This window comes from Schistocerca piceifrons, chromosome X, assembly GCF_021461385.2.
Source record: "Schistocerca piceifrons isolate TAMUIC-IGC-003096 chromosome X, iqSchPice1.1, whole genome shotgun sequence".
NCBI lineage: Eukaryota > Metazoa > Arthropoda > Insecta > Orthoptera > Acrididae > Schistocerca > Schistocerca piceifrons.
In genome coordinates this window covers 86,608,581-86,635,555 of record NC_060149.1, presented here as the reverse complement: position 1 = coordinate 86,635,555, position 26,975 = coordinate 86,608,581, and the positions used below count along the sequence as shown (strand labels likewise).

Here is a 26,975-nt window from a genome sequence, read left to right as displayed (position 1 = left end):
TTCATGCCTTCAGATCTACAAGAGCACATGTTAGGCGATTACTAAAACAACAGAAGAGGGATTCCTGAAAGGAATTTGTGACTTCCATGAATCGGTCCACTTCCACTGCACAAGTTCGAGAATCAATGAGGCAGATTTCAGGCAAGGGCAGTACACATCTCCATAAGGTAGCTGAACGCTTTTTTATGGTCATTGTGTCATCCAGATAATCTCCTGTATTTCAGGTGTTTGGTAGGACTGCGGAGATGAGGAAGCTCCATTTCTTCTCGCATAATGAAGAAATCTACAACCTTCCATTCTCCATGTGGGAACTGAAATCAGCTCTGTCTGTGGCCAGACACACTGCTCTAGGACGTGATGAGATTCATTATGTCATGCTTCACCATCTGTGTCCTGAATTGAAAGAACAGCTCCTCTCTTGTTTGAATCAGATCTAGTTTGATGGACAGTACCACACGACTTGGAAGGAGGCAATATTAATTCCATTGTGGAAACCAGACAAGGACCATAGCACCCCTAACAATTACCGGAATGTATTGCTGACCAGTTGTGTGGATAAGACTCTTGAATGCATGGTCAACCACCGCCTCGTCTGGCTGCTCGAATCCTGAGGTCATCTGAGCCGGTCCCAGTGTGGTTTCAGGTGCTACCATTACACCCTTGACAACTTAATTCTACTGGAGGCGGCAATACAGGATTCCTTCTTGCACCAAAACCATTTGGTTTGTGAGTTTTTTGGGCCTCAAAAAAGCATATGACACTACTTGGAGATACAACATCCTTTGCCAACTCCATGAATGGCGACTACGTGGACATCTGCCACTTCTTATCCAATCCTTTCTCGAGGACTGGCGTTTCTGATATTGCATTGGTGATGCCTTGTCTGCACGCTATGTTCAAGAGAATGGGGTCCCCCAAGGCAGTATACTCAGTGTCACATTGATTGCCATTGGTATCAATGGCATTTCCTCCACAGTCGGGAGCCCTGTCAAATGCTCTTTGTTTGTGGATGACTTCACGGTCTTCTACTCTTCCTCGGATCTTACAATGACGATGAGGCAGATACAGCTGACCATTAGGAGGCCAGAAACCTGGGCCAGTACAACTGGTTTTCAGTTCTCACCAGAGAAGACTACTTGTGTCAATTTTAACAGTGCTCATCGAAGGTTTAACCAACCAGTGCTCACAATGGAAAACAGTATTTTACGTTTCCAGAAAACTGTGCACTTTTGGGTTTATTATTTGACTCAAAATTAAATTGGCTCCCACTTCCGAATATGCTATGGACAAAGGGCTTCCAGTCATTGAATATTTTGAAGTGCCTTAGTGGAAAAGCATGGGGGAGCTGATGGGTCCTGCCTCCTGCAGTTTTATAGGTTATTTATTCAATCACGTTTAGATTATGGCACTGTGGTCTATGGATCAGTCCATATTTCCTACCTCAAATGTTACACATTGTTCATCATGAGGGCATTCGGATATCGACTGGAGCCTTTCGGATCAGCCCAGTTCAGAGTCTATGTGCAGAGGCTGGCCAACCTCCACTCTGGATTCAGTGACATATCATTTTGGCTCGACAGGCACTGAAAATCGCAGTGTCTCCTCAGGCATTGGCATTTAGTGCAGTGGTCCAACCCAACTTTGAACGGCTGCTCAGGAATCGGCCCTATGCAACCAAGCCATTTGGGATATATCCTACTGACTATTTCGAGGATCTGGATCTATCAGACCTCCAAATACACAGCCAGGGATGGAATGTGTTGCTGCCTTGGTGTCTTGAGAGGCCCAAAGTGATCTTAAGCGTGATACGGTACAAGAAAACGTTTACTCCAGATGACGTTTTTACAACTTCATTTTCTTCCATTTTAAATATATACCACACTTTTATCGTTGTTTGTATAGATGGACCCCAGCAAGAGAATTTACTTGGTTGTTCCTCTGTTTTCCTTGAATAGGGTTTTCAAAGTGTGTCTTCCGGAATAATTTACAAACTATGATTTGGAGTTGTATGGCATTACAGTGGCACTGGAGAGGATTCACAAACATCAGCGTACAAGGTTTCTTGTCTGTTCTGACTCACTTAGTGCACTACAAGCATTTCACCAAATGTATCCAGTAGACCAGTTGACTGAGCTCATCCATGACTACTTGCAGCGGCTCCAACACCATGGCAAGGAGGTGGTATTTTGCTGGGTATGTTGCCGCATCGGGTTACAGGGAAATGACATGGCCGATAAAGTAGCCAAGGAAGCATGTTGGGATGATGATGTCTGTCAGTGTCCCATCCCATTGCATGCCATCATCTCATTTTCTGACAGACACATTATGCATCAGTGGGAGACTGAATGGTTGCAGGTGACAGAAAACAAAGTGCAGCCACTCAAATTGTCCACACAGGCATGGCGGACTTAATGTCAGCCTCACTGCTGGAAGGAGGTTTTGCTTACCAGGCTGCACATTAGACATAGTCCTTTTAACACATGGCTTCCTCCTCTGGTGGGAGGATCCACCACTCTGTGCAGTTTGTGGTGTGCCATTTTCAGTTCAGCATATTTTTGCAATGTGTGTCCTATGTACTGATATCAGGGCAGCCCTCAGTCACAACAGAGATCGACCGACCATCCTTGCCAATACTGATTTCTGTGTTACAAGAGTGGTGAAATTTTGTGAAGTGTCAGGGCTCATCCCTAATTTGGTGGGGAAGGGTGCCAGACTTTAATGCATTATCAAGTGCCCTGCATGTGGGGACAGCCTCCATTCCCACCCATGAGATTGGCATGCTGAATTTTCGCCAGGGCACTAATGACGTCGATGTTGCGCGTCCATCACCTCAAATCATAATAATAATCATCATCAAAAAACTCAAACAACTCCACCCAATTGACATGACATCAAATTTTGCAAACATTGTGGTAAAATCCTCACCTAACACTATGACAGTGAGGTCTCAAAAACCAACTCAGTCACTAGCCACATTTCAAAGCTTGTTTTTAGTCAAGAGAGATGATATGAGCTCTCTTGACCCTCAAACCCACAGCACCAGTGGTAACCACCCCACCAATGCAACAGGAGACACCTCGGTCTCCTCCATCATCAGCAGGGGAGAGGACACCTGCCAAGGTGGCCCCCCTTCCAGAGTGAAACAGACCAGCAGTCTTAACACCAACCAATGGCTGAAAGAGCCACAGGCTGCGGGTTATAAAAAAGAGTGGTCATCTTCTATCGCAGACGTCAAGACAGGAAAATCCTCGAATAAAGTGAAACCTCACAGGGACAAAAAGGAAATTGAATGTGAAACCAGATTCTTCTTTACCTGTTCTGGTTTACCTGTTGTCCCCACCTCAGTGGAGCATGAATCAACAGCAAAATAATTCATAGTGCGGTTTCCCCTTCACAGCTTTCTCAGATCCCAATCTGATGTCTTTGAATGAAATTGTAATAGCTGCCATCACTACCTGGCTGAACTCAGTCAACTGATGGCTACTTTGCAGTCAGTTTGTCAATTCAGGAAGCATAGTTCTCAGAAACTCAACACCCTAACGTTAAAAATTAAAAATGAGCAATTGTTACAGTAAAAATCACATTAATACTAGTAGGGCATCTGGAGGAGCTTACACTCTCATACAGTGAGACACTTTCAGTGAGCAGGTGGAATTTGATGGTTCCCTGTAGGGTTTGACCTCCATTTTTCAAAATTTACCCGAAGAGCAAGCCAATTGGGGAAGGGCGCCGCACATGGTGCATTGTGTCCATCGTGCACAGAGACCTATCGCATCCTTCGTCAATGTGGATCTGCACCTCTGCTCATTCTCCAACTGTTGGTCGAGGTCACCCCCCTGGGGGCATATTTTTCCATCAACTGTGCAGTATCGTTTCCTACACTGCCGATGATAATGGACTTGTTTGCTTGGTTGCACCTGATATCCAGCACGGTAGCCAGTCCGCTGTGGTGGGACTGCCATGTACCCTGTTGGTTGTAGCCCCCTGACCACACAGGGATCACTCTGATGTTGCCTGTGCCGTTAACTCCCCACGTATTCCAAGGGGTAGATGCCCATTCCCCTGGGGCATCAGGACTCCCAGCAATGGCCATCCTGCCAGCTGGCCATTGCTGTGGCTGGGTGGCACCTGTGGGGAGGGCCCCTGGTCGGAGTGGGTGGCATCAGGGTGGATGACCCATGATGAAGCATAGTACATCATCTCTTGCTGGTGGTCGAACACCAGCAGTCTGTAAGTGTTCACAGGCTCAATTCAATGCACAGAAGTACGATCCCAAATCGTTCCCCTCCCAGGCCACACCGTGGGAGGAACGTCAGGCTAAGGATGGCAGTGGCTCTTATTAGCCCTGGTACCTAGTATGTTAGAGAGATGATGGGGAATCTTTCATGACAATGAAGCCTCAGTGGTTTTGTTGAGCATTTAGAAGACAAGTTTGGGGAGGTGGAGGGCTTGTCCAAAATGAGATGTTGGTCAGTCTCGATCAAAACTCCATCATCTGTCCAGTCATGGGCATTACTCGCTTGTGACAAGCTGGAGGATGTTTCTATAACCATCATGCCTCATAAGAGCTTAAATATGATCCAGGGTATCATATTTGACAGGGACCTTCTTTTGCAACCCGAAGATGATCTGTGCACCAGTTTGGAACAGTGAGGTGTACATTTCGTTAGGCGTGTCCTCCGGGGTTCGAGGGATAATCAAGTCGCCACCAGTGCCTTCATCTTGGCCTTCGAGAAGGTCAAGATGATGGTTTACCACTGTGATGTAAAACCCTATATCCATCTCCCAATGCGTTTCTTTAAATGTTAGAATTTCGGTCATATGTCTTCACGCTGTACTTCCAGCGTCACATGTCGAGATTGCGGATGCCCAATACTCCATGTGCCCCACCTCCTATCTGTGTCATCTGTGGAGATCACCATTCACCCTGCTCGCCAGACTGCAGGATTCTCCTGAAAGAAAGGAAAATCATGGAGTACAAGACCCTGGACCGACCGACCTACACTGAGGCTAAGAGGAAATTTGAATGCCTGACAGCGTCCTACACTGCCACTACAACAGTTCTAGCACCATCATCTCTGCCAACCCGCTGTGACCTCTCAGAGCCAGAAGACTACACCTACCCCCTTGATGGTGGGGGGCACTTCCCTCCCTGTTGCTCCTGCACCACCTACTTCAGGAGCAACACCCCTCAACATCGGGGACATCCGTCCCCACTTCTAAGCTGGAGAAGTGTAAAACTTCTTCGGCTGTTCTTGCTATGAAGGGGTCCCTTGGGTTTCTGCTAGTGGGAAAGATGAGGCCCGCCAGTGGCAGAAGAGCCCAAAAGGAGCTGGTCGCAGGGCTTCATGCTCATCCTCAGTCGCGGAGACTGAATCAGTGAAGTCCTCCCAGCCAGGGAAACCCAAGGAACAGTAAGAGAAATCCAAAAAGAAGGTTACCAAGACCAAAGGAATTGCGGTGGCACCCACACCATCGCTACCTCCAAGCTCTGCGTCTGCGTCTGTGGATGAGGTGGAGATTCTGGCGTCCACAGAGAACTTAGATCTCGTCGAACCCTCAGACAATGGATATTGACTGCTCAGGCAAGAAGTTGGTGGCAGCAGGTGACCCTGAGGTGTAAACTGCCTCATTGAATGTTCAGTGCCTTCCCAGTCTCACGATGATGTCATCCTCTAGTGGAATTGCAGCGGTTTTTTCCACTACCTGGTTGAACTATGGCAACTGTTAAGCTTTACACCTGCTTTCTGCATTGCCCTCCAGGAAACCTAGTTCCCAGCAATGCGGACCACTGCCCTCCGTGGCTATAAGGGATACTACAGGAACTGTAGCGACTGTAATGTGTGTTAGGTGGAGTTTACTTTTATGTATTAAACACAGTATGTAGTGAACCTGTGCCCCTTCAAACCCCTCATGAAACTGTGGCTGTCAGAATAAGTGTGACACAGGAAATAACTGTCTGCAATGTATATCTTGCTCCAGATGGTGTAGTATCCCTGAATGTATTATCTGCACTGATTGATCAACTCCCTAAACCTTTCCTACTTTTGTGGTATTTTAATGCCCATAACCCCTTGTGGGGTGGCACCGTGCTTAGTGGCTGAGGCAGAGATGCTGAAACTTTACTGTCTCAGTTTGACCTCTGCCTCTTAAATGCTGGGGCCACCACACATTTCAGTGTGGCTCATGGTAGTTACTTGGCCATTGATTTAACAATTTGCAGCCCAGGACTTCTCCCATGTATCCACTGGAGAGTACATGATGACCTGTGTGGCAGTGACCACTTCCCCATCTTCCTGTCAGTGCCTTGGCATCAAGCCCACAGACGCCTCCCCAGATGGGCTTTAAACAAGGCAGACTGGGAAACTTTCACCTCTGCTGTCACCGTTGAATCTCCCCCACACGGGAACATTGATTTGATGGTTGAGCAGGTGATTACAACAATTGTTTCTGTGGCAGAAAACACGATCCCTCACTCCTTTGGGTGCCCTCAGCGAAAGACATCCCTCGGCTCGGTGGTCGCCGAAAATCGCTGAGGCAATTAAAGGAGCGTCAAAAAGCTCTACAGCGGCATAAGGGGCAGCCTTGCCTGGAGCATCTTATAGCCTTTAAATGGATCCGTGCTCACGTTTACCAAATGACTGAAGCAGGAGTGTTGGGAGAGAGATGTCTCGACCATTGTGTGCCATACGTCACCTTCCCAAGTCTGGGCAAAGATCAAACGTGTTTTTGGGTACCAGACCCCAATAGGTGTTCATGGTGTTAACATAAATGGCCTGTTATCCACCAACACAAACGCGATTGCTGAACACTATGCTGGAGTCGCTGCGTTGGAGAATTACACCCCAGCCTTTCGCACTCTCAAACGGCAGCTGGAAGGGAAAGTCCCCTCGTTTATTACATGCCACAATGAATCTTATAATGCCCAATTTACTGAATGGGAGCTCCTCAGTGCCCATGCGCATCGCCCTGACACGGCTCCTGGGCCTGATCGGATCCATAGCCAGATGATTAAACATCTCTCATCTGACTACAAGCGACATATCCGTATCATTTTCAACCGGATCTGGTGTGATGGCATCTTTCCATCGCAGTGGTGGGAGGGTACCATCATTCCGGTGCTCAAACCCAGTAAAAACCTGCTTGATGTGGATAGTTATCAGACCATCAGCCTCACCAACATTTTTTGTAAGCTGCTGGAACGTATGGTGAGTCAACAGTTGGGTTGGGTCGGGTCCTGGAGTCATGTGGCCTACTGGCTCCATGTCGGGGCGGCTTCCTCCAGGGTCGCTCTACCACTGTTAATCTTGTGTCCCTAGAGTCTACCATCCGAGCAGCATTTTCCAGACGCCAACACCCTTTTGCCATCTTTTTTGATGTACGAAAAGCGTATGACACAACCTGGTGATGTCATATCCTTGCCACAGTATACGAGTGGGACCACTGAGGCCCACTCTTTACTTTTATCCAGGATTTCCTGTCGCTTCGTACTTTCCATGTTCAAGTTGGTGCCTCCCATAGTCCCCCCATATCCAGAGAATGAGGTCGCGCAGGTCTCTGTATTGAGTATCTCTCTATTTTTAGTGGCCATTAATGGTCTAGCAACAGCTGTAGGGCCGTCCATCTCACCTTCTCTGTATACAGATGGCTTCTGCATTTCATACTGCTCCACCAGTACTGGTGTTTGCTGAGCAGCACCTACAGGGAGCCATCCACAAGGTGCAGTCATGGGCTCTATCCCATGGTTTTCAGCCGCAATTTCATGTGTTATGCACTTCTGTCAGCGTCGTACCATTCATCCAGAATCAGAACTTTACCCTAATGATGATCCTCTCACTCTATTGGAGACATATTGATTCTTAGGACTGGTTTTCAACGCCCGACTGACTTGGCTTCCTGACCTTCGTCAGTTTAAGCGAAAGTGCTGGCAGCATCTCAATACCCTCCGCTGCCTGAGAAACACCAACTGGGTTGCAGATCGCTCTACGCTGCTGCAGCTTTGCAGAGCCCTTGTTCAATCCCGCCTTGATGATAGGAGTCTGGTTTATGGTTTGGCGGCACCCTCAGCGTTGCGTTTAATCGACCCAGTGCACCACTGTGGTGTTCGCCTAGCGACAGGAGCTATTAGGATGAGTCCGGCGATCAGTGTGCTTGTGGAAGCTGGAGTGTCTCCATTGCAGGTTAGGTGTGCACAACTGCTGGCCAGTTATATAGTACATGTTCGTAGTTCTCCTGCGCATCAGAGTCACTGTCTCCTTTTTCCACCCACGGTGGTTCATCTTCCACATTGCCGGCCCAGTTCAGGGCTTCCAGTTGCAGTTTGTGTCCGATCCTTTCTTTCTAAGTGGAGTCCTTGCCTTTACCACCTGTACTTGAGGTCCATTCACGTACACCTCCATGGTGGACCTTTCACATGGCCCTAAGTACTCAGTTAGACCTGTGGCTCTCTGCTGCCACCTCCTCTCGGTTCTTGAAAAGTACCAAGGCTATGAAGTGGTTTACACCGATGGCTTGATGGCTGATGCTCACGTTGGCTTTGCATATGTCCATGGAGGACATATTGAACAGCATTCCTTGCGCAATGGCTGCAGTGTATTCACAGCAGAGCTGGTGGCCATATCTCATACTCTTCAGTATATCCATTCATGCCCCGAGGAATCGTTTCTTCTGCACACTGACTCCTTGAGCAGCCTACAAGCTGTCAACCAATGCTACCCTCGCCATCGTTTGGTAGCATCCATCCCGTCATTCAGTGGTGTTCGTATGGACCCGAGGACACGTCGGCATCCCAGGCAACAAACTTGCCGACAGGCTGGCCAAACAGGCTACGCGGAAACCACTTTTGAAGATGGGTATCTCCGAACCTGACCTGCAATCTGACCTACTCCGTAGGGTTTTTTGGCTGTAGGAGATGGAATGGCATAACAGTACACACCACAAACTGTGTATCATTAAGGACACTATGAAAGTGTGGAAGTATTCCATGTGGGCCTCTTGCAGGGAATCAGGTGTCCTCTGGGGGTTCCACATTGGCCACACTTGGGCGACCCATGGTTACCTCTTGCGCTGTGAAGACCGGCCCCAGTCTCGGTGCGGAGCCCGGTTGACAGTGGCCCATATTCTGGTGCACTGTCCCACTTTGACTGCCCAGCGACGAAATCTTGGTTTACCAGACTCATTGCCGCTCATTTTATCTGACAATGCCTCATTGGCTGATTTAGTTCTTCGTTTTATTCGTGGGGGTTGGTTTTATCATTTGATCTAAGTTTTAGTGCATGTCTTTTGTCCCTCTGTGTCCTCCACTCTAGTGCACAGTGGCTGGCTTCTCCTTTTTATTCTTGTGGTCAGCCAACCACTGTAATCAGCTTTCTTGTTTTACTCTCTTCTGTTTCCAGCGTCTCTGTTTTCTTGTCCTCCTTTGTTCCTTTTAGTGTTCGTTGCCTTTCCTTCATTCTTGTGGTTTTTCCTTTCTTCCCGTTTTGTTTTATACATCTCATCTCTTTCATTATCACACTTGTGGTATTGTTTTATTAGGAACAAGGGACCAGTGACCTCATAGTATGGTCCCTTCCCCGCCCCCCCCCCCCCGCCCCCCCTCTTTAAACCAACCAACCATCACTATATTGGAAGCTGGCCAGTCCATTTCACATATCAGAGAAACAGTCCGTAATATCTACTTGCCTTCCACACAGATGCATGCCATATAACGGGCTGGTGGACCTAGCGGAACAGCTGCCCCCATCCTTCTTCCTACTAGAGAACTTCAGTGTTGACACTTCTCTGCGCATCAGAAAAAGAAGTATGCCTACTTAACAGTGAAGTTACAACACATTTCAGTTCAGCCTACAAGACATAATAGGCCACAGACATTACAATCTGCAACCTGAGCATCTCACACTTGATGCAACTTAACATCCATGGGGACTTCTGTAACAGTGACCATTTTCCTATCACTCTCTTCTTTCTCAAACCAGTGACAATGGCATATGCACTACACTGGCTGCTTCGGAAAGCCAACTGTGAAGCTTTCACTTTGAAAGCAACTTTTGAAGCCAATGAAAAGAAGGATATCAAAGGAGTTCTACAAGATCCTATTGACACAATTATACATGCTGTGGAAGCAGCGATATCCTAGTCCTCAGGCCCTCCCCAATGGAAATCAATGCCATGTGGTCATAAGAAATAAATGTGACTATCAGAGAGTGTAGGAGGCCACTGCAGTAACACAAGCACCATCCTTTTATGGGACATTGAAAAAGATTCAAGGGATGTCAGTGAAAGCATAGTTTTTATTAAAATGGAGAAAGTGGGGGTGTTGGGAACAGTATATATCATCTGTGTGAGGCACACCCTCTCATTGCAAGTATGAACTAAACTCCACTCCATTTGCAGCCTACAGCCGTCCACAGTAGTTCCTTGCATCTCCTTCAACGTTGACGTCTGTACTGATCCCTTGGTTACTGATAAATGTCACTATTCATGAACCATAAAACCTGGTGGAGTGAAACTCCTTATCCTTCCTTGTGCAAGGCCTCGAATCATACAATGTTCAATTTAGTGAATGGAAGCTCCACAGTGTCGTAGCAGAGTGCCAAGACACAGCCCATGAACCTAACAAAATCAACAATGAAATGCTTGAATACTTTATCAACGACAACATAAAACACACCCTCTCATTGGTGGGAGAGAATTATTTCTATCCTGAAATCAGGAAATGAGACACAAATTTTGACTAATTACCAACTAAATGGGCTGTGTAAAATGTTTGAAAGAATGCTCAACTGATGGCTGTGTTGATGCCTGGAAGCCAGGGGAAAAAGAAATAAAAATAAAAAAAAAATTATGGAAATTTGAATGCAGCTCTCAGGTGATCAGTCCAGACCAACGGATGTGCCTGAAACCTGAAGTGTGCAATGTGTTCCCACATAACCGATAACTGGTCGCCATGTTCTTTGATCTGCAGAAGGCATACAATATCATCTGATATTATCACATCCTGTCCACACTGCACGAGTTGGGTTTCTGAGTTTGCTTACCCATCGTTATACAGAATTTCCTATCCCTCCCACTGTTCCAGGTCGGCATAAGTTCAAGTCTCACTGACCAATATGTAAAGCAAAAGCTGCCCCCATCCTTCTTCCTACTAGAGAAACTGCCATGGGACCCAGTCTCCCTGTCTTGTGTGTGGACACACTTTTCTTGAATCACAACTCTGTCAATATGCCCCCACAGAGTGCTAACTTTGGGGAGCCATACAGAAAGTGCAAAACTGCGCCCTGAATCATGGGTATCAATTTTCTTCCATGAAAACTTGTGTCATTAACTTTTGTCAACTCAGTGCTGTGCTTCCTCACCCAAAACTTTGCCTTGGTAACCAGTTACTTGAAGTTGTTCAAAATTTCAAATTTTTAGATCTTTTGTTTGATAAGTTAATAAGGTTACCAGATGTATGCCAGCTAAAGGCACATTGCATGAGGAAACTTAATACACTCAGATTTCTCTGCAACACCTTCCGTGGAGCAGACTACACATTTCTGCAGTTCTACAAAGCTTTGATTTTATCCCACCTGGAGTATGGATGTGTTGCCTATGGGTCAGCAGCACCATCAGTACAGTACTTGTTAGATCTGTCCACCACAGTGATTGATTGTTGGCAACTCAAGTCTCCCTTACAGCCCTCACAGACAATATCCTGGTGGAAGATGGTATCCCCCCACTGAGGATCAGACACAAATAGCTCTATGCAAACTATCTGATCACTGTATCAGATGCCCGCCCGTCCAAGTTACTTTACTCTGTTTCACAACCAACAGTTCCAACTGTTCATGCTGAAGAGTAGATGCCTATCCATTTTGGGGGACCAAGATGCCAGACACAGCCATTCTGCCAAGTGGCCTTTGCTGTGGCCAGATGGTGCCTGTTGTGAAAGCTCTTGCTTGGAGTAAGTGGCATCATGGCATTTGCCATCGTGAAACAAAGTGTCCTGTTTGTCCCAGCAGTATCTTACAATAGATAGCAGTTTAGTGCTAATTGTTATGAAGAAAACAATAAATTAGACACTGACACATTCATTCATTCATTTTAGGGATGATTTGCTTCCAGGAGAGGTCAAAATTGTGTTACTGCTCTTATGCGGAGCTGGGAGCTGTACTTCCTACACACCCCCCCCCCCCCCCCCCATACACCCACCCACCCACCCACCCACCACTCCCCAATGTGATGCTTTACATGCCAGTGCTCTGGGCAACCTCTGTCTAGTGTACATACGATCTGATTTGTGGAGACTATGGCCAGCCATTTCATGCTTCACTGCATTGCCACCTACCTGTGTCAGATGTGGGGATGCCACCCTGCCCAATCCCCAAAGTGTGCTGACTACCTCAACAAATGCAGAATATAGGAACTGAAGATCACAGATTGTCTCTCACATTTTGAAGCTCAGAAAAAATATCATCATTGGTATCCAGCCTGATACTGACTTTTGCCACTACTGTGGCCAGGTAATCAGTAGTATCTAGCATATTTACTCCTTCAACACAAATAAACCTGACCAGGGGTGATGGGCCTCCCATCTGATGGTTGCTGTCATACCATCAGTGGAAGTCTCATACTCACACCCAAATGGAGAAGCAGCTTCATCCTCCAGTGTCCATCGGTGAAAGAGCTCCCTCTCCAAACACCTCGGATAAAAGGCCCAGTACTAGCCAGGACAGAAGCAGCGTTAGGCTGTGGGTCCCAGGGCTACCTGCTCTTCTTCTGTTCCTACACCCACAGCAGACAAGCCCTTAGAGGGATCACTACCGACAAAAGTTATGAAAGAGGAGAAGAAGAAGAAGAAATCTCAGTGTAAGGCTACTCCAGTGACCCCAGGCACACCAGATCCCCCGATGCTTTCGAACTCTGAACTGATGTTATTTGGTGTTTTCCACCACCACTGGTGACAGTGATACCGGGGCATGACCTGTTCTCCCTTTCTGCTTTGTGTCTAACGTGGACAGTCCCAACCTCCAGTGGAATTGCAGTGGATATTAATGTCACCTGCCAGAACTACAGCTAATGTCATCTTGATCTGTGATTTGTATAGCTCTCAAACACACTCAGTTCACTGATGACTGTTCCCCAACTCTTCAAGTTTGCTGTGCATTGTTTCGTCCAGATATCATCAGTGAGTGGATACCCCTCCGTACCATGTTGGAAGCAATAGCTGTATGAGTGCAAAACTTCCCCAGCATTCTCCATATGTAGCATTTATTTACCTCCTGGCAGGGGATATACTTATCTTCCCTTTTCACCTACTTGAGGATTTCATTGTGCACCATCCCCTGAGGGTAAATACCACTTTGTCTGGTAGTGGCCTTCTGATTGACCAGCTGCTTTCTGATCCTGAGCAATGTCTCCTTAATTACAGTATTCCTACCGACTTCAGTGCCACCATGTCACGTTTTCAGCTGTCAATGTTAAGATCTAATTCCCCAGTCTTGTTGCACCACTCCAGTCCTCGCAACACAACAATCTTTGTGACAGAGGCTACATTCTGGTCATCTTCTCACTCCCCTGTGTGCACCTGATGGATCAGTTACCATTTTGGGCTCTTCAAAGAGCCATCTAGCAGGTTGTACACCTCTGCTGTCACATTTGCGCCCCCCCCCCCCTCCCCCCCTCCTTCCCCGTCAGATTTGGTCGAGGTTACGGGAGACATCGTAGACGAGATTACATGTGCTGCTGTGCTGGAGCTGCTGTTCGCCTTTCTACTGTGCCCCTCCACCGGTGACCAGTGCCATGGCAGAGTAAAGACATTTGCAACAGTGGTTCAGGATTGCTGAAGGGTCCTAAAATGTCTCGAGCAACATTCTTCACACAGCATCCTCCTCACTTTTAAGCTGCTTTGCACTGAGACTCACTGCCAAATTAAATCTGGTAAGATGGAATGCTGGGAGCAGTACATTGCCTTGGGAACGTGTGCCACTTCATTGCAGGCGTTGGCCAAGCTCCTTAGTCTTCCAAGCTGCCAGCAGTATCTTTTCTCTTCTTTCATAAATGATAAGTTGAAGAAATCTTCCTATCCCCCCCCCCCCCTCCCAAATCATACGGAACTTCGTAATGAACCTATCAATAAACATGCTTCAGACTCTGGAATCATCACATGATACAGTCTCCACAGCCGCCACGAGCGGCGACAGGTCGTAAACACTCATTATCAAAATGCGAAAATGCGACAAACAATGCATGACACAGTACAATAATGCATTTTCAGCTTAGAGTGACGTAAACACCTATAACAAAGAGAACGGCACTTATCAGATCAAAGAAAAATAAGCAATCAATGCAAACCAGACGAAGCACGTGAAAAAGGAAGGGTACCCGTATAAATACATATGAAGCACCCGCATAGCAATGGCTACCTGGTAAGCTTACGACTCGAACCAAACTACTGTAGCTGTATCGTCATTCATTCGACCTAAATTGTCTCATATTACAACGGACCAACTTTCTTTCGATTTGGAGGTGCGGCCTAAAACTTTTCTCTCCCCTTGAATTTAGAGTCTCAAATTTCAGGTGCGGCTTAGATTCCGTAATTTTTTTTCCCCTTGATTTCGAGTCTCATTTTTCAGGTGCGGCTTAGATTCGAGTGCGGCTTAGATTCGAGTAAATACGGTAGATGGCCCCCAAATGAAATATATCAAACTTGTGGAAACAAATGACCCTACTGACCCTGCCATCTTAGCAGATGGAGCTAGCAGCTATAATTCAGAAAGTAATTATGTCACAGTGGCCAGTTATACTTTGAGGAACATATGAAGGATAGGTTTGCAGAAGTAATGATAAACTGGGGGCCCAGTCACTATCAGTCCACATAAAAGCCTCAGTATGATTTAAGACATCATATTCCATAGAGATTCAGAGTGATGACAAATAATGTGCCAACCTAAAATGAGTAGTTGTCGATTTTGTGTATTGTATCCAGAGAGCTCCAAAGGACAATCAAATAGATATGGGTGCTTTTATACCTAATTTTTAAGGAACCATCCTACTCCAAAAGGTTAAGGTAACACTATGCAGATGTGATATTTAACCTTAGGTTCCTCCGACTATGAAATGTTTTCAGTGCTTGCATTTTGGACACATGTCCTCCTGATCCACTGCTGAATCTGCTTGTGGCAATTTTGGAAGAGCACTGCACAAAGATATACCCAAGAGTGTTAATTGTGCAGGACAGCATTCTCCTGTTCGACAACTTGCTCTGTACACAAGGACGGAACGAAAATATGAGTATAAAACATTCAGTGACTATCCTTCTTCATGATGAGAATTAAATGTGAACAGCTCCATCCGTTCAACATAGCAATTAAGTTTGCAAACACCATATCTAATCTCCCATCCGAAAAAGTGGTCAGTGTCTACCTATATCTTCTCTTAGTGGCCGTAGCCGTATAATAAGTCAGACTACTCATCCTCAGTTGAAGATACCAACCACTTCAACTTCCAAACACATGGCTACAACAGATGCCTCCTCACAGGTGCAGCTGGAGAAATCCCAACGTCCTCTGACGTCAGTACATAGGGGGACACCAACTGAGGTACCCTTCCAAAAGAGAGCAGGTCTGTGGCCCAATGCTAGCTGACAGTAATAGAAAAAGCTTCAGGTGTTGGTCACAGAATGGCCCAGTTGTCATCATCTTCAGAATTAGAAACTGAAAAAGAAAGAAAAAGAAAAGAAAAACAGAGTCTGATCTGGCACTACATCAGATCCAAACCCTCCTTGAAAGCAGATAAGCCCATATGTTTTACACAATCCTCACAGGAACTATAGAAACAACCAGTAAAATGACCTACATGCCTTTTCTTCCTCATTGTCTTCAACTCCCTTTTCTTAACATTACTTCAGTGGAAATGGAATAGTCAGTATCAGCACCTAGCAGACCTCTGTAACTTATGACAGTAACAGTACCAAGATCCCCCAGCTCTCAAATCTCTTACCAAGAGAAGGCAAGCTTGTGGAACAACAATTACCCCCCCCCCCCCCCCCCCGTTATGTTGTTATGGGATTTTAGTGTTCAGAAACATTAATGGGGTAGCAGCACTAAGAAGAGTAGAGGGCAACTGCAAGAAAGACTACTCTCTGTATGAACTCTGCTTGCTAAACATAGGACCTGCAACATATTTTACCATTGCCCATGGTACTTGCTCAACAGTGGATATCCCAGTTTGCAGTCAAATACTTACCACTGCAACCCAGTAGGATGTTCACGAATACCTCTGTGAGAGTGACAGTCTCCCAATTATAGTATCCCTACCAGACCAAAGAAATAATTAATTTGTACTGTGCTAGTTTCTTAGAACCACTGACTGACAGGTCTACACCTTCAAGGTGCTGACTGACATTGAGCAGGAGGAAGCAATCGATGATGTGGTATGAGATGCTACTGCTACTATGGTGCGCACTGCGGATGCAACAATCCACTAATCTTTGGGCCCTCCCCAATGGAAACCTTTACCATGGTGCTCTGAAGAAGTAGCTTAAGGCATTACAGAACATAGAGGAAATATTCAACATCATAAACACCATCTGTCAGTGGATGACTTCATTTTATTTAAATGCGTCCAGTTGAGATCACAGTTTGTAATTTAAAAAAATGTTAAAATAAATGTTGGAAACAATGTGTGTCTTCTATGAGAGTTCATACCCTATTCTCTTTAATATAGGCTAAATTCTGCCACATTTGTGGTTGTTCTTTGTCAACAAGAATCTCTAGCATCTCTGTTAATAGAGACTTTAGTACCAACCCCATGGCCTCACATATAGCAAAACCTCAAGCAGCACACTGCTGGAGTGTCTGTGCGTAGCAGTTACTGTACTGCCTCTGCAAATCACTAACACCTGGCAGAGCACAGCAATTTATTCTTCCTCTCTCGATACCTACCAACTTCTAAAGTCTCTGTAGATGAAAGGGATAGCACATTTGTTTTATGTTGGGATACTCTCTTATGGCCTGACAAAATACGTAATCAAGAACTGCAGCACATCAGTAATAGCAGTAATAAAAGTATGCTAGAGATTTTTAATTGAATATAGGAGGAGGATAATTGCTTCTCATTGGTCTCCATCTTGAAACCACGAAAAGAAGCAGCAAACGTAGATAATTACAGACCAATTTTTCTGACAGTCAGCTCAGGTTAATTATTGGGAAGAGTGTTTAGTAAATGACTGTTGGTGTTTGAAATCTGATGAGCTGCTTACTCAATTCCATTATTGTTTCCAAAAAACTCTGTCCACTACTGACCATCTGTCCCAAGAATTTGTGATCCATGGTGCCTTAACACAGCCTGACAACTGATCACTGTATTCTTTGACCTACGAAATGTGTATGACACAACGTGGCTCTTCAGCATTTTATCCACACTTCGTAAGTGTGGTTTCTGGAGCTGCTTGCCAATTTTTTCCAGTGAAAACTTTTTATCTCGTAGACTGTTTTGGATCCAACTGGGTACAACCCTTAATACTGATGACTGTGGGACCCCGTTCTCTGGAATGTTTTAACTACTGTGTGCTACCCTCTTTGTGATGTAACTGAAAGTCTCTCAGATATTGCACTGATTATTACTGCTTATATTGCAGCTCTACATCATTGCACACTATGGAATGCCATACAGAAGTTGCATGACTGGGCTAATGATCATGTGTATCATTCCTCATAAGCAAAATCATGTGTAATACATTTCTGTAGACTCAGGTTTGTACAGCCCCACCCTGTGCCTAACTTAGATCATCTGCTACAAATAGTTGAAGAATTCCACTATTTAGATCTGACAACAGACTGACAAGTTACCATGCCAACTAAAGACGAACTTGATGAGGAAACCTAATGCTCTATTGCCTCAGCAACACCTCCAGGGGAATGGAATGGACTTTGGATGCATGTCTTACGGTTTAGCATCACCATCTATACATCAGTTATTTGACCCTGTACACAATAGTGATGGAGTAAGGCTAGCAATTGGAGCCTCTTGTGCAAATGCAGTTGACAGTCTCCATGTAGAAGTCGTCATCTAACAACTGCTGGCAACTACTGTCAGTTATGCAATCATGATAAACCAGAGGTCTGGACAACCTTGTTATCCTATTCTTTTCCAACCTCGAAGTATGCAACAACTTGTGAATCATCTCTGAACAGGCAGACCTGCTGACATGCAACTTTGATGACCTCTTGACTGGTACCAGTTAACTTATTGTTTCATTCATCAAATTTATCAGCATGCCGTGTAACCAAACCACATCATGATCTCCTGTGGGGTATGTCCTCTGGCCAGTAGTATGAATTTCGTATGGTTTCAAGGGAAACCATAATGCCACCAACAACCCATGCATATTCTACATCATCCTTCATGATTATTCATGTTTTGGAATTTGGAATTGTGCACAAAGACAGGTCAACAGTCATGTTGGCTATGCCTAGATGAACATGGGCAGCCATGAGCAACACTCACTACCAAATACATGCAGCATATACATGACAGATCTCACTGCTATGTATCTAGAGATCTAAAACACATCAGAACTCTTCCAACCCAGGACTTTCTCACATGCAGTCCCCGAGTGGACTGCAGGCAATACAACTATACTACTCACCAAAGATACTGATTTCTTAATATCCATAATCTACTCTTAAGACACACACAGTGCTGGAACCTCTACAACTTTCCTTTAGACACTCAGTGACATGGGCCCACCAGGCAGTGGACTCAATGACAGGCTGGCTAAGGAGCCAAAACAATGGTTATATCTGGGAACTTTGGGCACTGACCTAAGGGCACATTTGCAACACTGTGTTATGAAGTCATGGCAAGAGAGATGACAAACTACCAGAAACCTCGTCAAACTGCAAGCATTCAAAGAATACTAAGGAGTGGTAACGTCACTCCAAGCCTCTCAAAAAGAAGCCATAATCTTATGGTGCTTATGCTCAGACATTCATCTTATTACTTTTTGGATCCTCCCCAAGGTACCTGTGGAGTGTGTTTGATGGTGTCCATATCCTTGTAGTGTGTGTGTGTGTGTGTGTGTGTGTGTGTGTGTGTGTGTGTGTCACTCTGGCTGATGTGTAATGCAGTCTGAGGCAGTATATGATGCTGAAGTATTTTGTGATGGTATCCTTGTATAAAATTTTCTTGGTGTTCAGACCACATCAAATGATAGTTAAACTCAAGCTTTCAAAGATTAATACCATCAGGAGATGACCGTCTTCTTTTATGATGGTGTTCAAGCTTGTCAGTGGTTGGGTGACATCTCTTGGAATTTCAACTTCTGTTGATGGTGACATCACGTGGAGAGTGGAATTCACATAAACAAATGCAGGAAACTGATTATGTTGCAGTATTTGTTCTCCAATGTAACTGGTTAGGCAAGTATCCACACATATTTTAAATTAAAATCTAGCTTGTCATGATTCCAGCCTAAACTTTTATGTTGAAAATATCGTTGTGTGCAGATGACACAGATTCATCTTTCTGTAGAGTGAAGTGGTCTAAGTGTGGTAGAAAGGGGGAGAGGCAGACAGCAAGGGAATGGGGTAGGAATCTGGCACCAGCATCCTCCCTCTTTTGCAGGCAGTGTAAATAGTGTGTGATACATAGTAGAATGGGGAAATAAGAACAGAATAACAGTGTGGATTACGGTGGCCCTTATTTTCCAGACCTGAAATTTTATCTGTGCTACTCCTATTTTGGTTCTATTACTAAAAAAAAAAGTTGTTTGCAATTTGGGCACAGTAGGAAAAGGGGTACCACTTAGCCCCTAAATTCGCTAAAAAATCTTGTTGTTTATTTTTTATCCAAAAATACTTCTATACAGTATTTGATTTTTATAACTTTATTATGTTCAAATGTAATATTAATATCGTGGTATAAAATTTTGCAGTACAAACTATAGACAGTGCTGTGTACAACATTTCTTAGGGAAATTATGTGAGGAAACCACATTTTCTTTTAAAAATTCATTTTTTTTATATAGTCTCTTTTGTGTCCTGAAAATTTAAGGCAATACTCGGCTACAATCTGAAACGTGTTTCTTGTTTTTTTTATTGTAGTCCTGCATGAGCTTGATGCCTCTCTGACAGAACATTTCCAACTTTCAGTTTATTAACTAGGTGTCAGCCAGTGATGAAAACTTCATTTATGTACCATTGTGAAGCAACTGTCTTAAAGAACCCATCAGATGAGTCAAAAAAGTAAAAAAATAATCGTCTTCAATAGGAAGTAACTGTTCAGTCCTATTATTGATCATTTCTGTGATTTGATTGATTCTTGTGTGAACATTTTCTAATACTTCCATCTGTTTGTTTGATCTCACAATTCACTGTATTGGCTATTTTCATTTATGAAATTAGGTAAGAAATACCAAGGCAGTGGACTGAGGAGACAGATACCATTGATGGTATTTCAGTTTTTGTAAAGCAACGTGAGAGATTTCACAGTTGACCACCTGACATTAATAAAGTTTTGAAGGACTGCTGAAATTCAAACATGGTGCTTTGGTTGCAAAGGAGCCACAGAACCTGTGACACTTCAAATTCATCATGGGAGGTAATGAGCAATTAACAGCGTTTGTCATCAACTTTGCATGACGTGTAGCTCCTGCAACATGGAAAGATACTCGGAGAAAAATTTTGACACAGTTAATTCACACACTTCCAAATTTCAAATGAAAATAATTAATGCAGATGGCAGTAAGCTTCCAGTTATTTCACACAAGTAATTGCTTGAGCAACTACATTTTCTCCTGTAAATGAGATGAAGATATTATACTTTCTGCAGCTGCTGCCTCCTCTCGAAAAGGACCATAGTTCTTAAGGAACAGCTCAGTTCACTCTGTTCAGTCTCCACCAGGCTCAAGGTCACTGGCCTTTTAGTTAGAGAGACTAAAGTAAATGAGCTGCCTACATTTAGTAATGAACGAATTTGTTGTCAAAAAATTTGATTTTTTTTTTTTTTTTTTTTTTTTTTTTTTTTTTATGGATTTTCAAACTGAAAGGGCAGAGGTGCCTATTTTTATTATCTTACTGAGCCTAAATTTCACACAGTTTATTTTTATGTGGAATAGAATCAGTTGTGGTGGTAGCTTAAGAAAACTGATCAAATACTTTAAAAAAATGATAGATAAGAGCCACCCTAGTGTGAATGTATATTAACAGAGTTTCTGAGGTGGTTTTCTGGCAGAGTGGGAAGGGAGACATATGACAGGGCCATGGTGGCATGGATTGCTGAAATGGTTGTACTGCTGCACAATGTTTATTCATTGTTCTGAACTGCTGATGTATTGCATTATTGTACCTATTAGAGCTGTGGACTTAATCTCTGTATTGTATTAGGCATATTTTCATATGGATTAATTCAGCCTTCATATTTACAGTTTTGAGTGTTTAATTGTGGTATTAGTTGTCTCCTTTATTATGCTACGCTTCTGTATTCTTATTGTCTGACATGGGATGTCTTCATTTTTAATCTTTGTTACCATATTGCAGCTTGTACTTTCCTTAGCTCTTTTCATCCATTTTTTTCTCCAGTTCCTCTACATCCTGGTTATGCATCTGTACGAGTTTTGCAAGATGATCATATCAACTGCCCATACAACTGTATGTAACTGTTCATACCTTCTCAGCTTCTCTAGGTAGATCATTGAGCTTATTCTGTTCCGTCAGTGAATTCTGAGTTTGACAAAATTGCTGACTTACGTTCCTGTTATGTTATGCACACAAATAATCCTTGTCTATAGAACCTTCACACCCCACCATACAGATCCATGAAAGGTGGAGGTTTGATTAAAGTGTGTGTCACAAGTCTTGCTGTCACTCACCATTCTTTGCAGTTTGTCACCATTCTCACCAGATTATTTTGCCAGTTTTCACTAGTCATAGTCTGTCGATGTCATGGGCTTTTGGTATCATTTTCTTTCTCTTTAGGTCCCCGGGTATAATTTCTCTGTGGTAATTAATTTATCCTTCATAGTCATAGAGTGCTGAAGTTCAAATATAGATAATGATGGGCAGGTTAATTGAACACAGTTTCAATACTTCATTCTATTGATAAAAATTTTAATAACTGTAGTTGGCAGTCGACCTTTGTGCTTCCTAACATACTTTCTCCCTGCCAGTTTGAATGATCTGGTTATACAGAAAACTTCAGAAGTGATGGTCAATAGTTCACACTTGGAAAGTACAAGCCAAAAGTAGCTAAAAATCTCCAATAAACATGGTCCGCAAACCAACCATTGCCAAGGTATCCCATTAATTTGATTTGGAAACAACTTTAATGCCTCTGGATAACGTGGTATTTATGTTGGTATCTCAAGGTTTGGGATAGACTATCCTTTTGTTTACACACGCCACCACTTCCCTTTCCCCCTCTGTGCATTGTGCCATACTGGCATCATAGTGACTTACGAACATGAAGGCACCAATGAAGAGTACACTGACATCCACTTCATGTATGGCAAAGTGAATGGCAGTGTCCTTGAGGCTGCACAAATGTATGAAGGAGCTTTTCCTCTCTGCAGGTGTATATTTAGCTGGTTACATCACCATCTTAGAGAAACGGGGAATTTCGCATACCATGTACAAGAAGGTCGACCCAGATCCATAATGCCCAATGTTGAGGAAAGGGTGTTGCGCATTGTACACAAACATCGGAATACTTCAACCAGAGGATTGCTACCCAAGAGCGTGTCCTGAGCCATAGCAGTATGTGGCAGATTTTACATCAGCGAGTACTCTATCTAGATCATCTCCAGTGAGAGCAAGCCCCAACATTGCAGACTTACCTCCTAGAGAGAATTTCTGCCAATGGGTGCAACAACAGTGTACCCTGAATCCCCTGTTTGTAAGCAGTAGTCTGTTCACAGATGAGGCTGGATTTATATGTGACGGTATTTTTAACTATCATAATGGCCACATTTGGGGCATTTCAGTCCTAATGCAATACATGTATCATGACATCTGATGTACATGATGATGTCTCACTGAACCAATGCCTGAACATGTGGTTCATGCATGACAGTGCTCCAGCACATTCTCACTTATGAGTACTCGGATGTATGGTCAACATTGGATAGGTAGAGGAGGGCTTGTGCCATGGCATCCAAGGTCTCCAAATTTAAATCCCATGGATTTATGTGTGTAGGGTCATGTCAAAAGCCAGGTCTATGCTACCAAGATCAACTCTCTTGAGGAATTATGTTTGTGGATTGAAGCAGCCATCCAGCATTTACAGAATTTCCCAGGACCGCCTGAGAGAGTTCGCAACTCATTTCAGAGATGAGTTCAATGTTGCATTCAGACACATGGACAACATACCGAATGCCTACTTGAACATTTAGGGATGCCATGTGTTCCTAGACACTGATGAACCGCGATAGAAAATGTGAAACTTCCTGGCAGATTAAAACTGTGTGCCCGACTGAGACTCGAACTCGGGACCTTTGCCTTTTACGGGCAAGTGCTCTACCATCTGAGCTACCGAAGCACGACTCACGCCCGGTACTCACAGCTTTACTTCTGCCAGTATCTCGTCTCCTACCTTCCAAACTTGCCCGTGAAAGGCAAAGGTCCCGAGTTCGAGTCTCGGTCGGCCACACAGTTTTAATCTGCCAGGAAGTTTCATATCAGTGCACACTCCGCTGCAGAGTGAAAATCTCATTCTGGAATAGAAAATGTGTTGTATCTCAACAGCAGTTGATTTGTGGACCCATATTTCTTGGAGTTTTTTTAACTACTTTTAACCTGTACTTCCCATGTGTGAATTATTGACCATCAGTTCTGCTACACACATTATTGCATTGCAAGTTATATGTTTCAAACTAACTGTATTGCATGGCTCTATTGTCACTTGTTAACAACTAATCTGTCTAATTTCAGGTGGTGATGGAGCCGGAAGAAAAATAGCTGCAGTCCTGGAATCTTGGTCAAGCACTTTGAGAGATAAAAATATAGTAGTAATGTCAACACAGTATCACAGTGAATTACATTTACAGTTTGAAGATGTCTGTATCCTTTAGATTTTACTTAAATTTTATAGTATTTTTAAGTTTATAGTGTTCTTATATGACATTGCACACCCACCTCTTGTTATATGGTTTAATTTTCTGTATACATGGGATGCAGTTTAATACTGATGAAGGATGAAATAAGAAATTGTGTTGTTGTTGTTGTTGGATGATGATGATGATGATGATGATGATGATGATGATGATGATGATAATATCACAATATAGTCTCAACTTGATTGCATTTGGTCCAGCAAAATTCAATATTTTTATTGCTTCTATCCAAACCATTTTACAATTATATACACTGATCAGCCAGAACATAATGACCACCTATCTAATAGCCAGTATGTCCAGCTTTGGCATGACTAATAGTGGCAACATGTCACAGCATGGAAGCAATGAGATCTTGGTAGGTTGCCGGAGGGAGTTGGCACTGCATCTCCACATAAGTCACCTAATTCCTCTAAATTCCAGGGAGGGGAGTGATTGGCTCTGATTCCACATTCAATCACATCCCAAATGTGTTCAGTCAGGTTCAGATCTGGCGAGTTAGGGACCCAGCATGTCAATTAGAACTTGCCACTGTGTTCATCAGACCACTCCATCACACTCCTAGCCTTGTGATGTGGTGCACTATCTTGTTGAAAATTGCCACTGTTGTTGGGAAACACAATGGTCATGAAGGGGTGTATGTGATTTGCAGCCAATGTATGATACTCCTTGGCTGTCATGGTACCTTGCACAAGCTCCACCAAACCTATGGATTCCCATGTGAATGTTCCCCAGGGTATAATGGAGGTGCCAGCAGCTTGTGTCCATCTCACAGTTCAGGAGTCAGGAAGCTGTTACCCTGGAAGATGATGGATTGGCACCTTCCTATCGGCATGATGATGAAGGTATCAGGAGTCACCAGATCTTGCAGTGCTCTGCCACTGTACCAACATCCAGTGCCAATGGTCATGTTCCCATTTCTGTCGTAGTTGCTGATGCTGCGGCGTTAACATTGGCGCATGAATGGGGTCATTGGCTGTGTAGGCCCATTTTTAAGTGTTTCCAGTGCACTGTGTGTTCAGATACACTTGTACTCTGCCCATCATTAAAGTCTGATGTTAATTCTGCCACAGTTCACTACCTGTCCTGTTTTACCAGTCTACCCAGCCTACAACGTCCGACATCTGTAATGAGGGGTGGCCGCCCAACCCCTACAATGTCTGGGTGTGGTTTCACCACATGTTAAAGACACTCACCACAGCTCTCCTCGAACACCCGAAAAGTCATGCAGTTTCTGAAATGCTCATGCCGAGCCTCCAGGCCATCACAATTGGCTCTTCGTCAAACTCGGATAGGTCCCGCACCTTCCTCATTCTACGCACGGACAGCACCCTCACTGATACTACATGCACTGTATGTGTGTCTGGGTAGCAGTCATTGCCCACTAGATGATGCTGCTATCGCCTGGATGGGTTTATATTAATAGTAGGTCAGTGATCATAATGTTCTGGCTTGTCAGTGTATGAGACATATTAATGGCTCTTGATCTAGGGACTATGGTACAAGGAGGCATATTCCAGTGCAAGAACAAATATTTGCATGTTAATTTCTGTCATTTCTGCTGCTAATCAGTTTTGTTCCTGGATGGTTGTTGTGTCAGTACATTTTGTGTAGTCACATCATAATAATGGCAAAAGCCTTTGTATTAGGTCCCAGTTTTTCCACATTTGGTTTTGAAATGACCGCTCTTAAATGTTTTTGTTCTGGTATTAAAAAATTAAGCTCCCTCAGTACACTAATCGTATTTATAAGCAGTACTTACTTCCAGGTGATGCGCACTTATCAAATGAGATGTCTACCATGCCAACACTCTCACAAATCTTAATGTGTAGTATTACGGGCCACTTTATTTTGCCTTGTGCCAGCTGGAAAAATTATGTCTATCTTACCAGTGGTGAGAACATACAGTCATTCAAAGTAATATTTAACACATTATTTTTCACTACTTTAAGCAGTTAGTCCAACAGCCCACTTGCAAGGGAAATATTTCGTACCTTCTGGCTACATAAAGACTGTTATCTGAGAGGAGGGGATTAACAACTGCAACAGTGTTACAGCAGAGATGGGAGAGGCAAAAAGTTGACCAGAAATGCTAAGAAATTTAGGTTCTAGTAGGATACACAGCCACTACAAATTGCCTAAATGTTAGCATTGTACCACATTGGCTGCCACTGGATGGATTAAATGTTTCTTTATTTTCATTGCTGTGCCGTTTCATCTGTAAAGCCAATATAATCTATTGAAGTAGGCATACTTGGGTTAGTTCCAAGCACTCTTCCAATTGCACAGTCGTAAAAACATTGTTGAGTGAACTTTGCAATTACAGACATGTCAAGTTGGCAAACTGTGAAGTCTGACCAATCCCTTATTTTGATGATTATATTGTTTGATAAGCGCTAGGACTCGAATCAAAGTATATTCATTCATTTTAATAGATTATACTATACTAATATTTGAGAAGTCTTCATAGCAGAAAATGTGGGGAAAAAAATAGATATCTAATGTATCCAGCAGCAGCCAGTGTGGCAGAATGATGTTATTTGGGTAGAACTAGGACAGTGGTGGTATTTGATAAAACTGTTTGTGTCCTTCATTTTAGCCCCCCAGGGGGCCCACAGTCCTTTTGTGGGTACATGTGTGGCGCGCACGGGGCCCCGAGCTATTGCGGCCTCCTTTCCTTTCCTTTGAAGACTGCATTACCATCCCTGTTCCTCTTCCTCCCTCTCCTTGCTCCTTTGTCCCTGCCCCCTCTTTTCCCTCTTAGTGGACTTCTTTATGTCGACCTGGTTATCGTCCTGGCTTTGTTTTGGTCTGAGCTATTGTTTAGTTTGCTGTTTCCATCTTCCTTTTCAGCATTTTTGGTCCCCTTGGGGTTTGACCTCCATTT

The 26,975-nt window shown here is 44.0% G+C and overlaps 1 protein-coding gene across 2 annotated transcripts in view; it reads left to right on the top strand.

The window, feature by feature from the left end:
• Window positions 1–26,975, top strand: part of LOC124721828 (UBX domain-containing protein 4-like) — a 138,794-nt gene that overhangs the window by 54,273 nt on the left and 57,546 nt on the right. The window contains exons 1-2 of one of the 2 annotated variants that reach the window (XM_047246950.1): window positions 20,426–20,580; window positions 23,907–24,035. In XM_047246950.1, the coding sequence (XP_047102906.1) occupies window positions 20,574–20,580; window positions 23,907–24,035 (136 nt within the window). In that variant the 5' untranslated portion in view covers window positions 20,426–20,573. Of the gene's footprint in view, window positions 1–20,425; window positions 20,581–23,906; window positions 24,036–26,975 lie in introns of those variants that run through there. The other variant, XM_047246949.1, reaches the window with a different exon arrangement.